We start from the raw sequence: 26883 nt of genomic DNA on the forward strand, positions 1-26883 counted from the left end.
GATGATTATATGCTCGAGGAGGAAACGCGTATGCCGAATGCTAATGGGGCCAACCACCGGCTGCGGGAGGAAGGAGGAGGGGGGGGGGGGGAGGATCCTGTCGAAATTTAATTAAATCTTTCCTGAATTTCCATAAACTTACACCCTCCATCCACCCTTTGTCGAGATTCACCTTGTTTCCGCTCGTACTTCGCCGCACACAAAGCCAGTAACTGTGCCATTGCTTATACCCCGTTGCTTCCGACGGTTAGCCAGTCGATCGTCAGTTCGTACGGTTCTTGCAGAATTTTGGTTTTGCTCATACATACGTGCCTGCCGACGGAAATTTTAGGCAGCTAGTATTCTCGCGCCAAGTCGAGTGAAAGGCCAAACGTAATTTCGAACACGGAGGCACCCTCGAAGGGGCAACGAGGCTTGAATACCCAAGCTGTATCGTTGCGTGATGTTTATTTATGGATAATTTTCGACGTACCTGTACCCGCGAAGACGGCAGTCACTCCTCAAAATTTCCCAAGAATAGCTTCTCGGTTCCTGTTTTCGGTGTCGATCACGAAATTGAGTTCCGAAAGTCTTACGATGTTCGAAGATTGCGGGCGATCCATTTTTCTCTTCGTTTCCTTTTCAATTTCTATTGCATTTTGTCGTGTAGGTTGCACAGCGAATGAAGAGGAGGTGGAGGAGGAGGATTGAATTCGGCGTGAGTGTAATTATTTTCAAATACATTTTATTTGACTTGGTCAAAAACTACAATAACAATAATAGTCGGTAGATATGTGTAAGAAATAATAATATAACCATCGTATATCATGCGGTGATAAAACAACGCCGTTTAGGGCAATACATATTGGTGTTAGTAACGAATGCGGGTGAGAAATTATTTTCGACGCGAAATAACATCGATCACCGATCGAGTGGCTTCAACGTAATGTATCAGATTTTAGTGAAAATCACTAGAGACAAACGAGGGGTTAATATTACATAGCTATAAATAACAGCGATATATTCGTGACTAGATCAACAAGGGAAGAACAACGTTAAACAGAGAAAAATAATATCAACTAATTATTGTAAGCAGGCCGTTTGTTGCACATTTCGCTGCAAGCAATTGACGATTCGAACCGAGAACAGTAACCGATGCCCGATGGTACATTGCTTCGCTTGCCAAACGTCGTCTATTCAGACAACTCGTAACTCTTGGTTTTTCAATCCGGAAGGCACAGCGGAACAATATTGCACGTGCTCCCTATCATTCGATATACGGGCCCGATATATTTTAAATATATAACACAGAAAACGTAATTATGCAACGAAAAGAAGATTCCTCTTTTGACAATTAATTATCGCAGTACATAATAACATATCACGGATGAATGAAATCCAATCGACGACGCATTATCAGACAATGATATTATCATGTAATTATATATTTACATTTATTTACATTTTCGTCACTATAATATGTATGTATAATATGCATTTAACTGTCTTTATCTGTCATTTCATTCTCTCTCGCTAAATTATAATAGTAATAATATTATGCAGGTAAAATTGTTGCCGTTGTTGTTGTTGTTATTATTATTAATCAAATATTTCCGAACTAATATTCGTTGAGGTACCACATCCGTCATGAAATTTGGCACAAAACGGAGAATCGATCACTTTCATTTTACGTCTTTTAATCTTCGCCTCCACTGTCGCTTTAACGTATAATTTTCACTTTTTAATTCAATACCTATGTTTAAACTTTCATTCGGCATACCAGCGATCATACCGTTCGTTAATTTTTATTTATAATGCCCACAGTTTGTCACACACAAGAAATTGCATCGTTTATTGCTCCGCTCACTAATTCTCGTACACCGACGGAGTATGAACAGTTCGATTTGTCTTTTCTGCGTTTGGGAACGCCGTCAAAAACCTCTTTCGAACGAATCATATTTTACACTAAAAAAACCACTTCTCTTATCGTTCGCTCGGCGATTCAACCAAACGTCAACCGTTGTAAATTCGGTCGGTCAAAGACGATCGATACTCCTCGGCTTGTAGAAGTTTCGGCTAGTAGGGCCTCCAGACGTTGTTGTCAGGGCGAACCTCCTCCTGCCTGACGCTGCAGCTCTCGGTGACGACCCGCTGCTCCGTGTTCTCCGAGTTTTGAAACTGGTTCGTATACAGCTGGGAGTAGAGGATGCTCGGCAGGACTCCGGGCGTGGGAAAGTAGTTGCCGTAATTTTGCCCGAAGCCTTCCTCGTGGACGGGACTCTCGGTGGTGCTCGAGTCCGTCGACAAGGACCTCGGCGACACGTAGTCCTGGTACCTCTGCGCCGAGCCCGACATCAGGGTGTTCAGCGGGTCCAGGGGGTCCGGCTGGCTCGGCGTCGTCGTGTCTGGAACCACTGCGGGATTCCAGCGTTATTGTCATGCGGCATGTTTGAGGGCGGGAAGTCGAGGGGTGATCGACCTTTTCATCCTCGGGACAGCTTTGAATAAGCCGAAAGGTTATTTATCGTTTCATCTTTGTTTGAAATCTTTGAAATTTGAAAATTGTTCTACAGAAAGTGTTGAGATGCACTTTCATGGAATTTTATTTATACATTTTATTTTGATAAGTAGTTTTCACTGGAAGTAGAATGATTGATTTCCGAACTGGACTCTGTGAGTTGTATGTTATATACACGGTATTGAAACTCAATAAAATTGCGGAAGATGTAGTGAAAAAAGATAATATCTTGACGAAATTAAAGTTTTTATACTTCCGACGGCAACTATACGATAGTTTTTTGAACCTGAAAACATCTCTCAATTATTTTCCTCGCGCATGATACTAACGGTATCGTAACAACCTGCCATAAACCGTTTTTCAAATTTTATAGTTTGAAGTAAAGATGAAACTAGCGTCTTTGAGCCGTATAAGTTGGTTATTCGTGAACTCTCGTGTCAGTAAAGTTGACTTTTAAATCAAGTGAGGAAAGGTAAACCACCCCCCGCAAATAGCGTGGATAAGCGGAGGTTGGGGAAGTGCTCTGTAACAGATTGAAGCGAAAATTTGCAATGCTTGACAGATTTTTAAACACTCACGAGACGAGACGGTGGAGAAAGCGTCTTGCTGAGGCGTCGTGCTGGTCGCGCCAGCCACGACCGTTGATCCTGCGGTCGAATCGGGAGCCGTTGGGGTCGTCATCGACGCCGTCCCTGTGAACGAGGTGAGCGACGGCGGAGGCGGCGGCGGAGGAAACGGGGCCTGAGCTGCGCAAGAGGACAAAGGGCCCGGAAGGTAACCGGCGTAACCTGCGGCGCTGCCGTAGCCCCAGGAATTCGTTGCCGTCAACCCGAACTGGGACATGTCTGAGCGCACGTGTGGTATTTTTTATTTTTACTTTGGAGTGACTGACGTTCTTCATTTTTTTTTAAGTATGTCTTTCTTGAAAGATGTAAAAACTAGATTATTAAACTGCCCGACTATCGTGGGGAAATTTTTATTCTTTGCTCACACCTGATCTGGAAGCGGTAAAACGGTGGTTAAATTGAAAAAAAAAGAGTTTAAATGACGGCGGAACGAGAGAGGAGGAGGAGAAAGATAGGGTTAATTCGGTGCCGGTGCTGCTGCTCATCCGCTCACTTTTATCACCGGCCACGATCTACTCGTTACGTGAAAAGAGCGCGGAACCAGCTGACAAAAAACGGTGTAAAAATAAAAGTCAGCCTGAGCGAGCGACCGGGGGGGTATTAAATGGAGAAAGAGGCGCGACGCGGGGAGGAGGAGCGATTAAGCTAAACGACCGTTGATTAACGGGTCGGACATTAAAAATACATCAGGTTACACAAAGATAGCAGAGAGAGAGAGAGACACTGCGGGGAAAATAATCGAAATCAAACCAATCGTAAATTTATACAATCCGCTTCTATTAATTCCTCCACTTTTTTTTGTCTTATCCAATTTTAGAACTCTGCTGTCGATTTTTTGTTGAATTGAGATACAATGCCCGATAATGAGTTGCAAGGAATAAAAATAGCGGATGTTAATTCACACCGTTTTGATTGCGAGTGGAAGGAGTTGCGAAATTTATTTGCGATTAAAAAATGACAGGACATTATAAGACTTCGTACCCTGACAACTACGGCGTGAAAAAAACTGCTGAATTTCGAGAATGGAACGAGCAGTGCCTGATCAAGTATTCGAGTTTGGTTTTCCTTCGGCCTGCGACACCCTGACGGGAGTTTTGCGTTTGATGGACGGCTGTTGGAGTTTATGCATCGCGGGTGTCCCTCCGGAAAACCTCTACCGAGTATCCAGCTTGTGTATAACGAGGAATTTCTGTTCTCTCATGACGGTCAGCTCGTTCTTGTCACGCGTTAATTAATTATGGTGCCCGTGCCGAAAGCTCGACTAAACGTTTCGCGCGGTCAAAGAGTAGCCGGTACTTGAAAATCGACCGTTTGAAATCTCGTCGTCGATTCGCCCGGACGCGAAAGAATCCGCGAAACGCGTCGCGAGAATCGAACAGGTCCGGAATCCGTGATTGAGGATAATTTTTTTACAGTTATTACGCTGTCTTTGACGACCGTCCTGGAAGCCACGCGTGCAGGGTGCATCGGGCATTCGAAAACGGGGCGAGGGGGAGAGAGAGGGGAAGTTTCGTTCGACGGTAGGTTATTTAATTTAAATACCGAATCGCGTGGATTGAAATGATTCGCCCGCGGTGATCTGCGTATGCCTTGACTCTCGATACCGCCGTCTGGACCAGCCCGTTTTCCTGTCTATATTTCCACGGAGTGGCCCCACCACTGATAGATTTTCCAACGAGTCAGCGAAGGCAGCAAAGGAGGAACGGGGATGGGCAGCCCTCGAGGGTGGGCACCGAGATCAAAGGGTTGGTCAACCCGGCGGGTCGAGTCAAGTCAAATAAACGACCTCGTACCTTCACCTTCGCCCACGCTCCGAAACTGAGCCTAAATACCGTCTAGCTTTCGCCCCTCGCTCAGTTTTGCGGATTTTCAACGCGTACTAGCTTCGGGTAAATCGAACAAAGAAAGGTTCTCGAACTATCGCGACTTTTGTACCACGATTAAAAGATGCGTGAATAATTTTGCGAAGTAATTATACGTGAAGGAAAAAAAGCAATTCCTCTCAGATTCGCGTTACCGTTATTATTATACGTTGCATCTGCGTAGAGGTACTCGAACAAATTAATGTGTATAATATAGATTATATATGCGATACGCGTGTCTAAAATATTCCGCAGAATTCTCTGTAGTCCGTAGGTGAAAAATTAATAAGCGAAATATTCCTCTTGGTTTTTGCTGTTTTTTTTTTATCCTCCTTTCTCCCTCCCCCTCTTTTTCTCTTTCTTCTTCTTTTTTTTTTGTTCTTATTTGCATTTCAATTTTTACATTATCGGAGTTTCGGCACTGATACTGTGCAGATGTTATCGGCGATCTCGCGTATCTGAGAAAATTAATAACCCGCTCTCGAAGCCAAGACCGTTCGGTATTTCACCCAGGCAAAAATGTGTGTAGAGTATTACATACAGGTGGGTATGTTGCATATATACCGTTCGATATATTTCTATCCTTACTCCCTGGTTAGAAACCACAGCCTTTTATCTCCCAGAGCTTCGTCGACCCGCCAGTGCGGAGGAGAAGAAAAGTAGCGGGTCATTTAAAAGTAGATGAAAATGAAAAATCATTGGCAAATATGTACAAACCTCGAAGAATTTTTAATATTTTTCACACCGTTCCAGCGCATCGTTTCGAAATTACAATGAAAAAAATTGCAAGCCCGCGTAGCTGCATCGACCGATGAAACGAGTACGCTTTCGACGAGAAATGTCAGCACGGCCAGTTATTCGTATAACGGCAAAGCTAACGATGCCCCGAAATAAGGGACGATAACGATACGGGACTCGGGGGCGCAGCACCGAAAGGTGCCTTCATCACCGCGATAAAGCGGGACGCGGTGTAGGTTATAAAGCCTTCAGAATTAGCCTAAGTTCGTAGTCAGGCTTGTATAATAGGGTGTAATGTACAAACAAGCGGGGCTTCAGTCAGTGCCGGGACCTTCGTCGCCCCTTTCCCGCCTCTCCGCCTGGAGCCACTGCTCCCACTCACCCCCCCCCCCCCCTCCCCCCATCCACCACCCCACACGCCCAGGATGCCCTTGGCGAACCCCTTTAATATAATATTTAATCTGGCTTTGAACAGGCTTGTGGTTTCTGCTCCTGCGGAGAAGTATACGTATAGGAGCTAGGTCTCGAGGCTATCCTCGCCTAACCTAGACGGGAGAATTGAACCTAACCCGACCCTGATGATCCTCTGTGCTATGGGAATATACTCCCACTGAAATATGGCCGGTGGTATTTTCGCATTCGTTGTACAAAAGCAGATTTTCGAAGGGGCTTAGAACCGCGCCCTGCAGGCTTCTCCTGCCTTTCACTCTAGTCTCTACCTCAACTCGAGCATATTTCCACATGTCTGTGTACAGAGATTGCGAACTCAGATTCCGTGGGCGGGTAGAATATTTACTAAAAATTTAGTGAATAGTTGTTTATGAGCTCGGTCGACAGGGTGGATTGGTACCACTGCGCACATGAGTGATTCCGATTGACGTCTGGTGAACAAGAATTGGCAATCGATCAGAAAAGTGAAACTTCGATGGGAGTTTTTAATGGGAACAGCACACTTCAACTACATATAAAATATATGAAAATATAAGGAAAGACACGTGAAACGAGATAAGGTGTAAAAGAGCAGATATACTCACTCTGGCAGTTGGCTGGCATCGCGTGCCTGAAGGACGACAGCGGGTCTCTCGGCTGCAGAGGATTCGACAAGGGCTGCAGGGGGTTGGGTAACGTCTGCAAGGTATCAACTAACGGAGATGCGAAGAACGGTCCTCCGCGTTGAGAGGCGAAGGCAAAGGCGTGAAACTGCTGCTGCTGCCCTAGAAGTGACAGCACTGGGATCAACCGTGCGCCTGTCCATTGGACCGAGGGTCGTTCAAGTAAGTTAAAAAGGAACGAAGTTCCTGCAGTTCGCTTGTCTCAAATAATTATACAATAAAAACGTAATTCGTCGTACGGTGACGTGAAGAAAAAGTGCGTTCGGTGAATGTCACACGCGAAACGTGAACATCGTCGCTTTGCTGAACGCAGATGAAACGGAAAGCGGAGAACGTGACAATGAGGATCTGTAATGCGCCACTCTTGATCACGTCGAATTACATGACGCGTCGTGAGCTCTGAATAGACGAAACAATTTCGAAGCATAGGTGCGTACTTTCAATTACCAATTTGACAAACACAGATCCTCCATTAGTGAATGTCTCCAGTTTGAGGAGACAGTCTGCAGCCGCGCGGCTGGACGTCCGGTGGACGAGAGAATCGTGGGATGGGGTAAAAGATTCGATATACTTTATTTCTCGCCGACAGCGTCGCCAACCCAATTAAAGACGTGCCATCCGAGCGGCTGACTATCCCCTGCAGGGCCGAAACCACCCCTTCGCACTTGCCACTTCTGTGCCCGAACCCAGCCTGGTACGAAAGCTCCTCCACGCCGTTGGTATCTACACGTGTATACGAGCGATACAAGATGTGTGAGGAGCACTGGGCGAGCCGCGGAGGCGTGTGGGTAGACACCGGGAAACTAACACAGGCTGATGACGGAAAGGCAGGGGGTCGGAGGAAGGGAGAGCCTGCCGTCCTGATAATCCAATTCAAGCCCTAATTCTAACTCGCTGCGCGAAATTCACCGTAGTTTGCTGAATAGAGGAGGATGGCCAATGGGAGACACAATGGCCTGTCAGAATACCGATAGAAGGGTAAATGATCGAGTTAAACGGTAGCCGTTCAATTATTTCAACACTCGGAACGACGATTCAAGACGGCCCTCGATGCACCTGCCGATCACCTGAACGAAGCCGCTCACGCGAGGATCCGGGTTGGTGCATTTCATAAATTAACCCATTCGTTTGGGAAATTTATCACCAAACCCTCGCCGCGTGCTCCTACAGCGTGTTGTATTTCACTAGGTGTCGCTGTTCGGAAGCCCTCCTCAAGCCGCCGTGAACGATCCTTTTCGAACAACACCCTCGCACCTCCGTTTGGCGGAATCTGCGTATCGTTAGGCGTGGTGAAAAAAGCTCAATCATTGCGAGTTTCGACGGATTGCGGGAATTGTCAGCGCGTGGAAAACGGCGGATTCATTGTCAACCTCGATGCCGAAACGACAGCCGACGGAGACGAGGACCGGGGCAGAACTGCTAATACAGACTTGGCTTCGGTATTAATAGCGCAATTACCGAAGAGAAGGGCTGGACCCTCTTTACCGCGGACGAATCAGTCGACGTGACAACTCGTGCTGCCCTCGGCCTTCTGGGGCTTCGTGTGGCAAAACTGGAGTCTACGAAAATCGATTTCGAGAAGATTTAGGAGAAATAATTGAGATCGTTCTCATCAGTGTACAATAGAAACAGGTTAAATCGAAAAGGGAGGATACGCTGTAAGAAGAGTACGGTATCGATCCTATCCAAACTACAATTTGTCGTCAATCAAACCCTATCTTACGTGGAATTTTCGAATCGATCAATGGCAGTGCACTCGATATTTAACAGTGTGTGTTCAGTCTTTCGAAAACCTATCACCAAAATGAGCGACGATGAATTATTGTTCTTCGAGTGCACAGATTCGGCAACGGGTATTCGAAGATCGGGTAAGTCGAGGAAGGAGGTTACTGACCGCGGAGTTTGGCCAAGAGCGTCCTAGTAACCCTTCTCAATCAATTTCCTTGCCCCCCTCCCCCTCCCAGCGAACCGATGGGCGGAGGGTCGAGGGTTGAATGTTTAATGAATTGCTTGTTTAATTAATTACAACCCTTGCGCCGACCCTGAGGCGCGGCCAAGACGCATTCGTCGTGCTGTCAAACCGCCTCGACCTCAGCGGCTCAACCGGGGGCCAAGAAAAATCAGTGATTTAGAACCGATTCACGGGGGCCGCAGGGCCTCCGTATCAACCTATTCTCCAACTAAACAATTGATACGTGTATTGTCGGATACAGATCCTGGTTTCCTCGTCGGCAGAGCACTACGTTATAACGATTTACGACAGTCATTTGGAAGGCGTTTCGTGTACATCGTCTCGCGGGCCACACGGTGCACGAACATCGAACCCCGCAGTCTTTCGCTACCCAACTAGGTGCCTAATAAATAAATGATAACGCCACGTGTCATTCTTGCTTTTCAAAGAACGGCAGTCTGAGTTCATTTTAACAAACGTGCATGTGATAATGCAGCCTCGGTTGCCGTGGAATTAGTTTTCAAAAAATACACTTTTCGATCAATCAGCGCTGAGGAGTCAAAATCTAAGCCCTCTGAACTTCGTTTCAGTTTGTTCATCACCAACAATCGATGATTAATGAAACGAATGAATGAAAATTCACCTGCACACTGAATTGATCAATTTTACTGCGAGTTTCCAAGTTGCTCGTGTTGGTTTGAGTCTAATATAACAATAAGAAGAAAACTGTTCATCACGCATTTTCATCGAAGTCACTCGTGAACAGTTCTATATTTTAAACGCTGACATAATGTTTTATTCAAAAGTTAGAAAAAAAATTTACAAAAAAAAATTTTCTTCCAGTCACAGTGGTAATTTTGTTTACTGCTCTATTTCGAGTTCCATCAACTGATAATTAATCAATGTCACAAAATCCTTTTCCAGAAAATCCAGGTCTTTACTCACGCATGTAATTTTTTCTTCGACGGCGTGAAAATTCAAGTTTTCCACATAGCAATTATACCGCGCAACTGCATAAGTAGATTAGTCTTTCCCCCATCCGTCGAACTTAACCGATACCGGTCCCCTTAATTTACCCAAGTTACGGCGAGCTACTCGGTTATACTTACGTGGGGTCATAAGGCGGTTCAATTTTTTGTCAAAGGCGCCCGAAGGCCACCCAAGGGCCGGACGGCTTTCATCTCGCCTCGCACCCTCCTCTAACTCTGACTATCGGGTTTTTTCCCCATCTGACGGTTTTTTCATTTCTTGTCTCCCTGTATTCCCTTTCTCTCGACTGTTTTACTCCTCACGAAGCGTATGCTTAGAGTTTAGCCATTTTAGGACTTGGTTTGTTTTAACTTAAGATGCAACGTGCCGACGATATCTCGCCGTTAACGAACGTTTATTTTTAACCCCTTTTAGCCACCGACAGACTAGGCAAAACAAGATCCTGCATCGTAACGGACGTGACAAATAGACTGCTTAAACCGTTCGCTCGAAACGACTGTTCGATTTTTCCGGAAATCTGGAGGACATTTACCGAGAGTACGATTTGAGAAAAATTAGCTACAGCGGAACGGGATCAATTTTTCACGCTTCACTTACACGTGCTTAACGTCCCTTCTCTCGCGGTCGGAGTTCTCGACATTTTCGACACGCGGGATTAAAAATCGTTTCGGTATTGGTACCGTTTTGACGAAATGGTGTCATAATGGAGAATTACGGTTGCTGGGTGGTCCACAGATGCGGCCAACGCGGCGGATGTGGTCACGCTGTAGGCGAAGCAAGACCAGCGTCGTAGTCGTGCAGTTATTTTTGGTAGGTACACCGAAGGCGGTTATATACGGGATAGTAAAAGAAACCAGCACTCACCGAAAAACAACACGAATCTCTGCCAAATGGATTTTTATTGAAAAACTAACCGGGGAATTTCGAGCGAAGCCTCGGAAAACACCTGCTATGCCCCCGACGTTTAGTACATAAAAAAAAACGATTGCTAAAAGACGAGGCAATGGCTGCTTGAATATTACATGCACGTGATAATTTCAGGGAGTCCGCGATGTCTTGGACAAAAACGTTTCGACGTCCAAGATGAAGTGTCGGTTAGCACGATGGCCGTGGAGGTGTAAACTGCGACCAACTGCGGTACAAACCGTATATAGAGAATTGAACATCTTTCCACCCTGCCAGGTCCGCAATGCACGTGCAAACTTCAACGGCAATACGAATACCTTGTTTACGGCGTAATTGTACATCTTGGAAGAGTTAGGCAGCTGCAATTGTGCGGCCCAAAGTTCGTACAGGTTGGTGCACTATCTCTGCAGAATACCGCAGTCCTATATCAATGTTATGCTCTCGCCGCCCTTATAAATAATAGCAATTGCGCCGGAAATTGCTTAGCCGGACCGCAAGCTCCTTACAGAATTCCAACTTCCATCTCGTGATAAATATCCGGCCGAAATGAGTTTCGGTATTCCCTGATCTTACACTTCGCAATAACGTGTAAACGGTCTCGAGGGGAGAGGGATTAATCTCCTGCAACTACAACGCCTCGAAAGAAGGTATTTTTAATGGCTTATTGGTAGTTTCCCTTGTCGATCAAGATTTATTGTCTGTGGGGTAGAATCGAGACACATGGAGAATATTCTGAAACGAACCAGTGCTTTAAAATGTCATCTTTCAAGCGCTGATCAGAAAGCTGCAAAGGTAATCTAGCCTGCGCGTGACGTCATCCAGGAAATCGTCAATCGACGACAGTCAAACGTCGGTCGAAGGAAAGAGAATCGTTAGTGAATGGGGAACATGGAATTGTCAAGTGCAATTGCAATACTCGAGGGGGTGGTTCTCGACTGTATAAGTGGAGCTGATCCGAGTTTAGCACGCGAGAGTGGCAAGGTGAAAAATGGAAACGACCGATCCGTGATCCAAAGTGCACACAACGAGTCTTCCCGCGTTCGTGCCGCAGTGTCAATAATACATTGGCCTCAATTATTACACATCGAAGCAAAAGCTGTTCCGACGGTAGACGGATTAATTTTGACCGATGTTGAAGGGCATCGGAAAGTCGATAGAGAACCGTCAGAAACGAAGACAGACTCGCCATTTCCCGTCGGACGACGTCACGCGCAAGAACGTTTTTTTTATTATAACCAGCGAAATAGGCGCACCAAATGTTTGGCAGACGTAACGTTGGCTTTGTTTACATATAAATGGCGAAGGCGAGGAAAAAGTGGTAGTCTCTATATTTACGGCGTTAGAAAATTTGCCGCACATAGGCTTTCAGTCGTTGCAATATTTCGTTATTCTCGCATCCGACAATCTGCTAGCAACAAATTTGTCGTAACAGTCCGAGCAGTTGAAATACAGCTACAAGCAAACGAAAATATTCTTCCTACGTATCGGAGCTACGATTCAAACCAAACATAGCTGGTGTTGACATTTCTTCGGTTCTGTTTTGATCAGGTATGGCAAATGGCCGTTGTATCAGTCTGGCTTCAGCTACGAAACGCGTCGGTCGATCGGAATGTAACCGTACAAAGTATTGCTAACAGCAATACTTTTACTTTTGATATTTACAGTGCAACGAATATCGTGTTATCAAGGTGCTGAGACGCCGGCATACATGCATCAAATATTTTCGTTACTCTCGTGTCTGACCGTTGTGAAAATTGATCGCGTTATTTGCCAGAGTGGTAGTTTTCAGTTACGGTGAAAGACTTTTGGCCTTTAATAAATTACAAATTAAGCAACAATTTAGTTTCTAGAATATAAAAAACAGCATAAAGTGGATTTGTAAGCCGTTACGAGCGATGACGACCAAGCAGTGAATATTTCAAACTTGTCTTTGTTTAAATACCGTTTCAAGTGCTACGCAGTTTCTTAAAATATAGGGGCGGTTGTGGCTTTAAGTGCTGCTTCCTTTGTCTGACGCCAATGTCCGCCAAACATTTGTTGCACCTGACGAGTCTATTACTATGGTAACGAAGTAAGTGAACATGAAAATGCTTACAGTGATACTCACTGGTCTTGGATCTCGGCTCTCGCGGACCATCGACGGTCACCTTGATGGCTTTCGTGTAGGTGGCGACCTGCGGAGGTGACGTGGACACCGTTATCGTCAAGGTGAAACTTTTCCCTGCACAAAAATACACATTTCATTACTGTTATTTGAGGAAAAAAATATGTCCAACGTTTGGACGATTTGTGCATAATATGTGTTCAGTGCTTCAACGCGTGTAAAGCTTGACTTTTATCGTATCACGCGAGGACTAAACGCGGAATACACGAGGAAGCTAGAAGGCCTGCAAAGGGAAATTGCCGACCGTTTTAGAAGACGAATGGGTCGGGAGGGGAAGAAGAATCGTGAAACGCGAAATGAAGTCGTGGTAAAAAGGTATAAAAAATAGTAAAATACGTTGCCGCACGCACGATGCAAAACTCAGTAGGTACACGCAGAGGTTCACCGCAACGTACTACCCTGACCCAACATTCCACCACCGAGTTCCGCAGCACGCGAACTGCTTCTGCACGTTTGACGACGCAAAAAAGTCTAACAACAATTGTGTTTACACGATAGCGTGTTGTGCGGGTGCTGCTGATATGAACAGCTTCTTGGATCGCCTTGCAAGCTCGGGACACACACTCCAGGGAAAGGTGATTGAAGGTTAAAATTGGACAGCCAAATCTTCAAGTGGAATCAAAGCGGTGAGTCGTTATTTTGTCTTTTCATCTTCAATGCCTGTTTTGGAATGCTCGTTGGAAATAAATGAATAAATAAATAAAGTACTACAAAATCATTTCAAAGTCAGAGTGAAAACTCAAACTGCAATCGCCTGTCTAATTTTTATTTACGGTTTCCAATTAAGCATAAGCGCAACGACAAGTTTTTTTTTTTTTTAGAAAAAAACATTTTCACTTTGCGAACCGTTCCTGTTCTCTTCGTGAAATTTTCAAAGCGGACGGATCCTGTAATTTCACGTAGAATTTCGCTGCAGCCTGCAGGTATCATTTTAAAATGAAGTAGGTACGGATGTTCGAACGGTTTCAAATTCCATTTCCGTTAGTAACCGCTAATCCAAATTGGAAAGGTGAGATCCAGAAATTCTTGTATTCAATTTTATTGAGTTAAAATTGTAGATTATTGAGTAGGAAAAAACTTCTGAAACTTTATGAATATTTCTGCGAACAGTCACCACATCTTACTCGAGTCTTGCTTAATATACATACGGTAAAAAATCGTTTGATATTTACTCACGTTAAATTTCTTCCGCCAAAAATAAGCAAGAAACGGATTTTCCAGCCCTGAATTTCTTTTCTAGGCGACGATTTTCTACTACCTGATTCGCAATTTATTTACTTTCCTCCATACCCCCGTCTCCTCTCGGGTCGCCCAATGCTCACTTTACAATGACATTTTCCTGATGGGTAAATGACTGTAATCAACTCGCGAAAGGTATCGGGTGACGACTACGTCTTGGCACGGAAGTGCCAGCGAAGCCTCGCCAAAGTAGCGAAATAATGGCAAGTGTTGGGTGTCTGAGATGTTAGGTGGAAGGCGTCGAGGAAAGGGGAATTGAAGTTCGTGGCCACACGGCGGTTCGCCACGCAAGGAAAGCCTTTCCCAGTCCCCTTGGAACCTCACGCTTCCCGATTTCTCTTTTCTCCTCGTTTCTCCCTTCAACCGAGGTAGTCCTGGCGTCAGGACATTCGCGAGGAAGGCGGGATCCCCTTTTGTGAGTTCCGGGAGTCCTGGACTAACGAAGCACCTGCAGTGCCTGCCGTCGAATCCCGCGTTCAACTCGAGGTTTAACCATGGATTATAATCGTCGCGGTAAACTATCATTAACTGTACCAAAGCGTTGGCATGCCGGGGTATCACTGGCGGTGCCAGTCACCGACAAACTACCGAAACTACCGAAATGGGCGAGCCAGCAGCCTGCTACCAGCCGTAATAACGCGCATCTGCGATTATGCGGACCGTATAGACTTTTTCCCTAAATTATGGAAAATAATTTACATCCGTGGTTTCGATGAATTCGGTTGCGTGTAATTTATATTTATAAAAGATGCGTTCTCTCGATGATTCCGGGACAACTAGGGAAATTCCGCGTCCCATAAATCGAGTTTTGGGAATGATACATCATCGTTCGAATTTTGAGGATAACTTGAGGCCATCAATCAGGCGACGCGTAGCCTTAGCCAATGCAGAAAGAGTCAAACAGATAAATCTCCGAAGCCCGATCGTTACAGTGACGACCGAGACAAAGTGAAGGCAAGAGTCGTGCCAGGAGTCTAAACAATTTTTAGTAAAAATAGACTCGTGCCTCGTTCATTCGTAAGTTGAAACACCAGATTGTATCGGCGCTCTCGAGTTTTCACCAACTGCAAGAAGAGTCGCGCGTCAACGTCCGTCAGGTTCTGTATTCGGTTATCATTTGTGCCCGATTTTTTCCGCCACATTAAAACACAATTATAAATATCACCGAAGCGAATGGAGGAAGCGCGTTCAATATATCTCCGTCATTATTTCGCAGGCACGTTACCCAGCGTGCATCGAATAATCATGCATTATTCATTTGATGTATCAAAACGAGGTCCGGCTATCCGCCCGACTCTGATCGTCTATTGATCATATTTTTATTGCATGAATAATAACACAAGCAATCGCTGAGTCTGTTCGGCTGTTGAATTTAATTAATTTTCATTTTTCGTTTATTCGCAAAGAATTGACAGTTTAGAACGGGGGTAAAAAAAAAAAAAGAAAACATTGGCACCGTTGCATTTGAATTTTGATTTCTTACTTTTTTCTGCGAACAACTGTAAAAATCATTGTCAACCGAATTCTTTCACGCAGTGAGTAGAAAGTTGAAAGCCTTTTTTTTCCACCAATCACGAGTGGGACAAGTAGCGCGGCAGGTGTTCTACTCGTTATCTATCCCCTTAAAGGGATTAAACTGGAACGTGAGGTAGGTAGCAGGTAGTGGTTTGCACGGTATACCTACGGAGGTATACCGACATATCAATGCGGCCCTCTTCCGCCCCCGTCTCTTTCGCCACTATCCCAACGCACCGTTCCCCACCCCCTTGCCGGTTACTCAAAGTAGGCTTTATACCATGATAGAACAGCGTTACAGCCAGCCTTACGTGGGAGGGTTAAGCTCGCCGTCGATAATGCAAACTTCTCGGGCGGGGTTTTGATCCTCCGGCAGGTTGAGTCAATGGCTACACACACGCCCTCGCGTAGCAACGACGCAGAATCTGTATGCAGGTTTTGCAGACTCCCTCGATTCCGTCTCTCGCTCAATTCGAGGTCGCTGTTTTATTTAATTTTACTCTTCACTTTGTTCAGGGGGTGTCACATTGCGTCGTATTTCAAGAATATTCCCAGAAATTTCGGATTATTTCCGATAAGAGAAATAGCTACTACGACCCCGGGAGGATTGGTGGAAAATAGACTCAAACTTCCGACATCACCCTAAGAAACGCGTCAGTCATTTGTCACGGATTAGCTCTCAATTGTTTTCCTCAAGGGAGGAATTAACATAAGCTAGGATGAAGGATGTTCGCGAAGGAACGCGGGCACTAAGTCCCGGGCGAGCCGAGGAAGCTCTTACCTACGTCTTCGTATTTCGATTATACTCGGGCCTCCCGGGTGTCTTAGGAATTGTTAATTACTTTTCTGCACTCGGAATGAGAATTGCTTATACACTTATATAAGAGAGCGTGGCGAGATCGAGAACGGTCTGAGGACTCGAGGACTAGGAAACGAACGCTTTGCATCAGAGCCCCGATTCCCGCACACCGAAACTCCTCGAGAAAACGTGAGATCCACTCGCACTTCTAATCCCAACTTCGTCCATGCAACGACTGCATCTAGCTTATACATACATTTTATTTGTACAAGTTTATCCGACGTAGAATCAGCGCGACGGAGTCTTTCCCACGCGAATTAAACTCATCCGGTTTTCATCTCCGATCGTGGATCGTGCCATCCCTTAACGGCAGTTGATATTTGACCAGGCGCTCGGCATTCAACGGACCAAAAGTGAGCGAGCGACGCGACGCGACGGCAGGGCCGGAAATACCGACGCTAATAACGTTGATTAAAACCTAACTAAAACCTCAATTAATATCGCCCCCTCTGCCTCGGCTCGTCTCAGCCTCTCCTCCCCCTCCGCCTTCCTCGAAACCGAACCACTTTCCTCAGAGATACGATACCGGGGTGGTTGAAGGCGACGACGCCACGTCGCGATGCCGACAAATAAAACCCATTACCCACCCCATTCGAGAGGCTGCGAGCCGTTTCACCCGGAAGGAGAAGTATCTGGGAAAAATAGGGGTGGCTTCTTGAGACAACCACGACCTGCCTCACGAAACTCCGTAGGTCCGGATCCGGCATTCTTTAAGGGTGCGAGCTTCTTTCCGCCAGTCGCCTTGCTGCGGGGGTTCTCCCTCCGAACTTTCGAATTTTATGAATGAAAGAGAAACCCGAGGAGTCCCTCTTCCGGCGCTAGGCTTAGCTGCCTCCCTCCCTCCTGCCCCTCCGCCGTTTATCTAAGGACTTTGTTAATCGCTCCTTAAGCAGATCGCGGTTCTTCGCGTAACGTTAACGACGCGTTAACTGAGTCGTGCAATTAATCCCGTCGTTATATACCCTCTCATTTATTACCCACAATTTGCCCCGCGGCTAGGGGGGGATTTCTTTGAGAAACTTGGATACTCCAACGGTATTCACGCTTTGTACCACTCGGTTACATTTCGTCTATTGTCTGTTGCTGCTTCTCTTGGCAAAATTATTTGGTTTGCATTATATATATATATATATATACTGTGTCAGACGCTGAAACCTTGAAACTTGCAAGTTTTGATCACTTGTACTTTCGTATATTTGCTATAAATGGTTGACGAATCAAGAGTTTCTACATTCGTACATATTATTACAGGCTTGAATTATCCAAAAAATATTAATGAAAAGGTAAAAAATTTCGGACAATTATTCGAATGTTAGCAATGCTTGATAAAATTTCGTTACTGAATTATACTTTCGGGATAATTTGTCGTACTCAATATTCTTCACTCTGCGCCAATAATTTATAATATTTGTATAATATATATTCAATTTCACAAACGCGAACAATATTATATACATTTTATACGTACATATTATTTCGCAAATGCATACTTATATCATATTTATTCATCCATCTGTCGGATTTCCTTGTTTGCACGTTTTCGATGCGACGAATATCGGCTGACTAATTTTTCATCGTCATATCAAAAGCAGTTTCAGATCCAAGGACAAATACAACAAATCCGACGAATATTATTCATGTTCGTAACTCACCCCTTCCGCTTCTACCAACGAATCTAAGATCGTTGAACTTGGCAACTTGGTTCTTCATCAGAGCCGTCGAATTCCGAAGATCCGCACAGCAGTTTTCGTCGTTCCCAGCGCGGACCGTAACCAGGGTGCCGTCGCCGACCTCGCCAAGCGCGACCACCTTGAAGGCTACCGGCAGCGTCTTATTCGACCTCCAATGAACCGGCAGAACGGTACACACGAAGTGCGGAGAACCTGCCAACACAGAAGCGATGGATAGATTTGCAGTCATTGAACGATTTCCGGTAACACTGTAATCCTCTTCTATAATTCGATCGAAACAAAGCTCACTCTTTGACCATTTCCTGATGTGCAGAAACTGATTTTTGGGTACTTGAATTTTTACAACAACCTTCACTTTTGTTCCTGATTCAAACCGTCAAGTTTAGCTCTAAGTAACATTCGTTTTCATCGAATTCGAATCCCTGCATGAATTTTCCTTCCCGGTTCAACTCCATTTTTTCGAGCCTCCCTGTCCTAGCGACAATTCCAACGTAAATCCAGGATCGACTCACCCGTCCTGACCAACTCCCCGGGATGTTCGCTGACAAAATCGCCGAGGGTTCGTTCCGCGAGTATGTCGCTGGTCATCTTGGTGTAGGCGTCGGCAAGCGGCGACACCCCGGACTCCGGGGAAGCCGCCGCCCCCGGGGCTGAAGCCCCCGTCAGCTGCATTCCTCCGCCGTTTCCGGTTCCGCCAACTGACCCCAGTCCTGCACCGACTCGGCCTTCTCCTCGGCCTCCGCCTCCGCCACAGCCACCACCGACTCCAGCACCGACACCGACGTTATTGCAACGACCGAATATATCCATAGGCAGTCAGAACATCGGGTGAAACATCCTTCCGCCCTTTCCGTCGCCTCTTCCGGGGATTATCCGAGTCTCGATAAACAGTCAGAATTCCCGCTCTATCATCTTCCCCAAGTTTTTTTTTTCTCTTTCTTCTTTTTGTTTCGATTTTCTTGATTCTTGTTCACAGAAAAAACAGTCGTTCAAATTGACGGCTGAGATTTCACAGGTTTTGACTTGGTCGTCACGTCGCATCTGACCCGGATGATTGTCGACGGATTTATTGAACGATTCACGAGAAGTTTGGACATCTTTTTTTACCGAGCTACGAAGCACTGAAGAACTCGCGTTTTGGACTGAACCTGTTTCCTCGCATAAACGGTTATTCTGCACACTGTCTCAATTTATGCCTACTTTTTCAGATATTGGTTTATAGTCCAGGAGACTCACTGATTCGAGACACTGTACGATCACATTGTGGTACTTGGAACCACGTGAGAAGCCTAGAAAACCAACACTTCTGACGATGCTGTGCAGATCCACGTCGAGGCACGCACAGTCACTTGCTCTTCGAACCGGTCCAGGTGTCCTGAAAATGCAGAGAAACGATTTGATCAGTCATGGTCGGTTATCGTATTCTTGAAAATTGATGTCTAAGCTCGGAGGACCAGCGACAAGCTTTACAAACGAGGTAACAAATCTTGTGCTTATAATCTATGTCCTACGATGCGAGAGACAACGAAACAGAGGATGTTCTTTCGGCCGTCGGCAACGGAAACGGAACTGTGCGGGGTTTCCTGTGTCTTACAATCTCGATCGTTCCAATCGCACCGCTTTTAAGGGTGAAATCCCACCCTCAAAATTCTTTGTCCTTTAATTATATCCCCTTGATAATCTCGGCACGACGTTAAGACGAAGGTGGAGACGGGGGAGACGGAATGCCTGGTTAACGTCGTCGTCGGTGTTGGGGTGGAGGCGTCGTCCCCGCACCACCGTCGCGTCACACTTTTCACGCGGCGTTCCTGACGTCACAGTTCATTCAGTAATTTTTGCGCGCGTCAGCCGCGTGACAGGATCTGTGGTGCGGGTGGTGCGGGGCTCCGGAGGGGGCGGCTCGAGGATGGTGGGGATGAAAAAATAGGGGAAAAAAGAACGCGGGAAAGTATCACCCCACCCGGCCGACCCGTTACGCACTGACACCACCGCGTGTCAGACTACACGTGGCATTTTTATCCACGTTGCCACTTGACCTTGCCTCCCCCACGATTTCGACATTCTTTCAAACCCGTTTCTCCCTTGTCGTTTAACTGTTCCCTGAAAATTGAGCGTCGACTGATTATTTTATTATTTGTTTTTTTATTTCCGCTTCGAACTCGATGTTGTTTGATTATCGAACCCGATTCTGGCAATATAATTAAACTGTCGTCAATGTTGCGTAGTCAGAAAAATTCTACACGTCGAGCAGTCCGAAAAAAATACATGGTTCGATTCGAAAAATTAAGTTTGATTTGTTTTTGGCGGAAAAAAAACATTTCTTTGTTGCGAAGAAATTTTCATTCATACGTGGTCGAATACTTTTTTGTCTCGTATTTTCGATGATTTTTCACGGATATACGAAGTGTGCGTACGGCTGTCGTCCGACGGCGACGATACGACGGTAAACATTAAAATTATTATATAAGTCCGCAAGTTTGGATTTGAACACGACGCGAGAAAAGCGTCACGTACATCGGCCGCAAATTGTGCATTGAACAAACGTGACACACATATAATAGGCGAGTATGTTTATTTTAAATGGAAACATGGAATTCTATAGGAATACGTTCGTCTATTTTTCTCGTTTGTTTTCCGATCCGATTTATATCTTCTCGCTTATGCGATCCGTCCAGCGTTATGATCCGCGCCCGCGCTCTTGGCACTTTAGTATTATCGCGGAAGAAAAGGTGGCCGTGTAACTTTCAGGAGGGGAGAAAGATTCTCGCTTTTCTTCGCATTCAAATCTCTTGCGACGGCCATGTGCCGTTTCCTCGGATGTAATAAGTGTCGTTGTGTGGATAAAATTGCAAGTTTCCTACTATATTCAACCATCTTTCAACCCCTTCGACGCTACTCGCTGATCTTGGTTCGAACCCCTGTATCAACGACACACTCCTTGTCGTACAATCATCTCGCGATAATATTGGCCCCAGATATGATGATTTCGTGGATAAAACAGCGTCCCGGAATGTCGAGAATTTAATTAGCGAATAGTCGAGTTACGAGTAGTAGTACAGCTGTGAAGATGCGTGAAGAAATTTCACGGTATAAATGCCGTGCAATTATCTGTGACGGGGGTGTTATACGCGATTCCGTCATATTTTACAACCATGAAGCGTCGTTCCTAACTATGTGGGTTATAGTAATAGTTATAACTAGCGGTAATGAATTTGTTCCTCGAAAAAAGAGACAAACATTTTTTAACAACACGTGACTGTGACGATATTTTCAGAAGTGGCTAATTTTTATTATCTTCGAGAAACTGATCGATGAGAACGATCACGATGGATGAATTTTTTAAACGTTCTCACGTGTCAGTCACTGCACAATTAATTTCATATATTATAAATGAAAAATCAGGTATACATGGTAATAAAGTGCGAAGTGTAATAAAATCGTGAGATTGGTGTAGCAAAAAAATTGTGCGACATCAGCACAACGTCTCTGCGACTGTTTCGGACGAATTAGGATACCGAGGATGCGAAAAATACGGGGTTTCACAAAATTATAGGAAAAACGCACGATTCGATGAGACAAACCGCCGGCGGAGCTTTCCTGCCCAGATCCAGAAAGCGGTTAATGCCGGGACACGAGTTGAAATGGGTTCAAACGTAGCGCCTGCCGCCCGGGCGACTAACAATAATTTGGCCGTACGTGTTAGGCAACCGTCGTTGACGCACTGGTCCATGCCAACACACGCAGCAATCCTTTCCCCCTCCACCCTCCACCCTCCACCCTCCACCATACTCCCTCTACACCCGCCCCCACTAGCGATTCTCCTGCACGTATACGTATACCGACACCCGTGTATATGTACGCGCTTTCGTTCCCTCCCTCTTCCGTTCCTCTTTCTCCCGCTCTCCCTCGGCTCTCTCTTTCCCTCTCGCTCTTTGCCGCTCTTTCCGACAGACCAGAGACACTCGGGTCGTGTCCTCGCGTCTCTCTTTCTCCCCCGCTTTATCCCCCGACTATCCCCTGGCCTACCTTCAACCCTTTTGCCTCGTACAACCCGGGCGGCGGCGAGGGCGGGGGTGACGTTGTGCCGGACATTCGACGCGGGGGGAAACGACCCGCCCGATCGTGCACTCGAAACTAGACACTCGGGTAAACGTGGAGCACCGCGTGATATGTGCACCGCATCGGTTCGCCGGGGAAGAAATCACACGGGGTATGCAATCTTCCACTTGTTTCGAAGCTTGCAACGATTTTCATTCGGCTATCTCGGTGCCGTTTCATTCACGGGCATGCCGCCGTTACGACGCGTTATCGCCCTGAAGGTTCGAGGCTGGGGAATGCATCTAATTCGAACTACTGATTGTGAGCCGCAGCTAACCGGCTCCCGGACGGGTTTAAACCGGAGAAGTGTGAGGCTCTGGGAATGGTAGACAGTTACGATTGAGGGGGGTCAGTAATCCCGGGAAGGAAAGGGATTAATCGGTACCGGAAACGGGGCGGGCTGATGAATCGAGTTAACAACTGGTAATACTACGAAATTCGAAACTCCTCCGCGAAATGCATGAAGTTATAACTTACTCGAGGCAATGTTCACACTCCTAACGTTACGAATTCAGAATCGCCCGATTGATTCCAGTCGATTTTTTTTTTTTTTTACCTTTGATTATTAAGTGTCAGTCATACTTGGATCGATTTCTTAGAAAGTAAAATGTTATTTTCGTTACATAGGAAATGAATCTTGTGAGCTCATCATTGCCTGAAATTTGAATGCAAATTTTTCAATTTATAGTTCAATGAAGAATTTTACCCGAACAAAAATCATGGACCTTGTGCAACTTCGCATAATTACGTTAAACGTCATGTATCAACTTGATTCTCAGTATCACGTCCTGGGTTAGATTTTCCATTAAAAAAGTGTGGATTTTTATTTTGTATTTTTCGAAATTTTTCTAACGAGATTCGTTTGCACTTTAAAAATTAATGCATGGGGGTGAAAGTGAAGGAAAACGTGCGGGGCTCCGAAAACGTTAAATTTTCATCAAAGTTTTTTTTATTCCATTTCGTCATTCCATCCGGTTCAGCCAGCAATCAACTGCCCTTCGAAAACAGATGCAAGCGAACGACAGCCTCGGGACGTTAAAATCATGCTAGAAATCACTTTACATTGGTAAACTATAAGCTATGACGCTTTACTCGGTCTGTCAATGTCTGCTTGATGAGATTCGAATGGTCTGTGGGAAATTAGGTTTATTATCGATGAATTCAATCAACCTCACAGTTCCATATAGGAAGTAAATAATTCAGGTATTCCGAACATTGGAATTTTTATATATCCTTATTTGCCCGGGTATTTTTAGTTAAAAAAAAAAAATTATTTCACTTGAATCAACTTTTAAATATTCACTACCTTAAATAAATCACAAAGAGCTTTATCAATGATGCAGCAATACAGCGCAGCCTCACTTTTGTTCAATTAATCATCTGCTATTGGGTACAAAAAGATTAGCAGCGAGTTATTTTATGATTTTTTTTTTCAAGCAAAATAATATACGTACGTAAGGTGGAGCTAATGAATAAACTATCAACTGTATGTAATAAACTGGTAAACCGCTGCAGGACAGTGATTAGTTAGTGGGTGAATCTGTAAGCTTGCGAAGTATAAGAATTCGACAAAACGTAATGCCTCGTATTGATCCATGATATTTGGGATATCATCGTCTACTATACTTTTAGCACGCATTCATATGTACGTGTACGGTAAATTCTTGGAAAGATATAGCCATGAATAATGTTACTCATGGGAATGTACGCAGTACCATGATAACCCGGAGCATCTATATGAACGATGATACCCAATTACAATCACCAAATTATCCGCGATCCGCGAGTAGTGTAAGCTAATTCTGTGCAGGTAATAACGGGGTTTCACTAAATATTCGTCGAAATCACACCGTAATCAAATTAACAAGGATCATTAATTACTTTTCCAGGATCGAGGGTTTCAGCGAAATTAGTTCAATTATCGTCCTACCGTTAAATGCTCGTCGTGACGAACGAAGTCATCGATCACGCGTGATCCGTTTCCCGGCACTGAATTTTTCGCTCATTTTTACCACCCCGATCCAAAAACGTCCCTTACGTGCACGCGATACAATTATACAACACATTGTTCCATGTATACTCTCGGCAATATTCTTCCCCGGCCGCCTCACGATTATCCGCGCACACTTTTACCGCTGCACTGACTCGAGTTTTTCCATCAGCGCCGCTGCCGCCGCCGCCGCCGCCGCCGCTGCCGCAGCACACGTGCCGCTCTAATGAAGGGATCCGGTCGAGCTCGGAGGTACACGCGATTGGACAACAATACTGAAAGCAGAAACGGCCGCGAGTATCGCGCGGCTCCTCCACTCTCCACCCCCGCCTTCCGGTTCTGGCCATCCTGGCTGCGGCTGCCGCCCCTCCGTCGAAATTTCTACAAGGCTCCCCTCTCCGCAACGCGGGAACCAGATACTCCCCACCACCGAGTGCGGTTTCTAGTTTCAGGGAGGGCTGCTAAAGGGGGTGAAGGGTTAACTCGAGCGGGGAAGTGAGAGAGGGATCGAGGGGTAAGGGATAGGGGCGGCGGGGGGGAGGGGGGGGGGGGGAGAACATGTGTAACATGCAGCCTTGATTACACGCGGGTGTGTAAAAATTATTATATTACGGCCACGTTTCAACCTCTCTCACTCTCACGGCTTAGCTCGATCTGTTACCGTTGATCGAAAAGAATCTGCGGCGTATTGTTTATATTTTTTATCCGCTGTACACGTGTCATTTGATTATTCCACTTGCCAAAAGTACGCGTCAATTATTTTTTCGAAAGCGTAATACGTACGATCAATATTAGGTGTAGTTTATTTTATTTGATTTTATTTTTTTGTGTTTTGTCTGCTTGTTGTATATTTTTTATATTATACGCAAAATGCAATTGGACAGGTGCAGGTATTCATAGAAATTTTAAACACGGCTTAGTTTTTTATTGAAAGAGTTCTTTGATAAATATGCAAAGAATGAATAAAAAAACCATGCAGGGTATTGAATAAAAGTGCAAATTCAGTAATGTTACAACTTCGGAGAGATAATGTTGCTGAACATTTTTTTTTTTTTTTATTGTTTTGAAAAATCAATATTACAGATGAAATTCATATTTCGTATCACTAGCGTAACGTCCATGACCAACAATAATTTCACATGAAAAAAAATTAATGCAACAAATTTCTGTATTCAGAAAATACAATTATATTTCAAATTTCTGCAGTCTTCGAAACTGGTATCTCAATTTATCATTGGTGGAACATTTTTTCGATCGGATCGAACTCAACTTAGTTCTGTAATAACATCATTCAAGTCCTTGTTTTGTGGTTATCGATTATTTATGTTTCCTTGACTGCACAGTTTTTAACTAACGATAAACTATCAGCGCTATACACCCTTGATTGATTTTCGACCACCGATCGCGGCAATAAGTGGTATTAAATACTGAGGTCAGGCAGTGGAAACTCTGCGGTTCGGTCAGACTACGATGCAGTAGATGCAGCTGTTCGTGATCAGCTGAATGATAAGTGATGACGGTGCGTACAAGTAAAACGTCGCTTGCTCTGCGCTTGCCGTTTCTTACGGGACATTTTCACGTTCTTCCACGACACAGGTTTCAATGGAAAATTACACATAGTTTGAAGTGGGTTTTTGTATTTCATTACAACTTCGATATTTTAGAAATATCCAACCGTTTGACAATTTATGTAGTAATGAAAATGTATAATCAGTCTTAGGTTTGAAATATCTGTGATTAGTCTATTCCGGTAAAAGTTCGTACATTTTAATAAAAATTAAAAATTATAGTACCTGCGAATAATGCAGATAAAAATAATAAAATGAAATCGATATATATTCGATTTATTATTTCGGTATAACAATGATAATCTTGCTCGCGATTTACATAGCTGAAAGATCAATTCTAGGGATTTGGATAACTTGCAGAAATTATCCAAGCTGCAAACAAACCGTTGCGGTACACATTTTTTTCTTAACCAAATCGCCTGAAACATGTTTTTTTTTTCAAAATCTGGAATGTGAAAAAATCACGAAGGTTACTTGATTAGAAACTTTAGACGAATGAAAATTGTTGGTCGATTCCGGGGTTACCGGTGCAAAATATTTCTTTGAACCGTCGGACTTTAAGCAGGGTAGAAATTGAGATAAAATTTATAGAGACTAACCGAGAAGAAAATTAGGTGTTCCTCGATTACCCGATTCGCCCGTGTCTCCTTTGATGGGACATATTTGGGAAATCGAGACCGGTGCGTATGCGGGTCAGAATTTTGGTCTTCGTTAATCGGAGATCGACGCTCGGATATCGGAGAACGGGGAGTCAAGTATGGCTAACCACAGGCGCGGAGAAAGCAAGATGGTAAGATTGGTGCCTGTCCGGAGACGCAGGGGGCGGCGCCGCGTTTCGGCCGACCCACAACGGCCGTCCTCTACTTCGCCTCAGATGCCGTCAGGTGCTGCCGCGCAAACGTAAGACGATCCCGTTGACTCTCGGCGTAATTTTGCGTATCGCGATTCTTATTCGTCCCTTTCCGCTCGCAAGCTCTTTGCCATTATTCCCTTTCCTGAGTGGCCTACGGATAAATTAGCAGCTAATTAAACGCGCCTGTGTTCGAGCGGCTCATTTTTTGCCCTGGATTTTTGCAA

The 26883-nt window shown here is 45.0% G+C and overlaps 2 protein-coding genes across 10 annotated transcripts in view; one reads left to right on the forward strand and one right to left on the reverse strand.

Moving 5' to 3' along the window:
• Positions 1-755: 755 nt before the first annotated feature.
• Positions 756-24377, reverse strand: LOC124220740 (runt-related transcription factor 1). Of its 7 annotated transcripts, none has more exons than XM_046630115.2 (7): positions 24179-24377; positions 18663-19525; positions 18112-18342; positions 12790-12903; positions 6758-6937; positions 3076-3342; positions 756-2393 (listed from the first exon to the last, which is right to left on the reverse strand). In XM_046630115.2, the coding sequence occupies exons 2-7, from the start codon at positions 18958-18960 to the stop codon at positions 2056-2058; spliced, it is 1428 nt and encodes a 475-aa protein (XP_046486071.1). In that variant the 5' UTR covers positions 18961-19525; positions 24179-24377; the 3' UTR covers positions 756-2055. The 7 variants fall into 7 exon arrangements, with proteins under 7 accessions (XP_046486071.1, XP_046486049.1, XP_046486060.1 ...); XM_046630093.2 differs by having other exon boundaries at positions 6758-6952; XM_046630104.2 differs by having other exon boundaries at positions 12778-12903.
• Positions 12276-26883, forward strand: part of LOC124221205 (segmentation protein Runt) — a 40791-nt gene continuing 26183 nt past the window's right edge. The window contains exons 1-5 of one of the 3 annotated variants that reach the window (XM_069136815.1): positions 12276-13161; positions 13345-13472; positions 13668-13855; positions 18052-18392; positions 19359-19627. The gene's annotated coding sequence lies outside the window, so the exon portion shown is untranslated. Of the gene's footprint in view, positions 13473-13667; positions 13856-18051; positions 18393-19358; positions 19628-26883 lie in introns of all 3 variants that reach the window. The other 2 variants (XM_069136813.1, XM_069136814.1) reach the window with 2 other exon arrangements.

This window comes from Neodiprion pinetum, chromosome 1 (genome assembly GCF_021155775.2).
Source record: "Neodiprion pinetum isolate iyNeoPine1 chromosome 1, iyNeoPine1.2, whole genome shotgun sequence".
Lineage (NCBI taxonomy): Eukaryota > Metazoa > Arthropoda > Insecta > Hymenoptera > Diprionidae > Neodiprion > Neodiprion pinetum.

What these genes read in the sequence shown, in the direction of transcription:
- LOC124220740 (XM_046630081.2), bottom strand. Translation starts at nt 18,960, where the DNA reads ATGGATATATTCGGTCGTTGCAATAACGTCGGTGTCGGTGCTGGAGTC. An exon ending in CGGGGAGTTGGTCAGGACGG is followed by an intron (nt 18,343 to 18,662) that starts GTGAGTCGATCC and finishes CTGTGTTGGCAG; the next exon opens with GTTCTCCGCACTTCGTGTGT. An exon ending in CGTTGGTAGAAGCGGAAGGG is followed by an intron (nt 12,904 to 18,111) that starts GTGAGTTACGAA and finishes ATTTTTGTGCAG; the next exon opens with GGAAAAGTTTCACCTTGACG.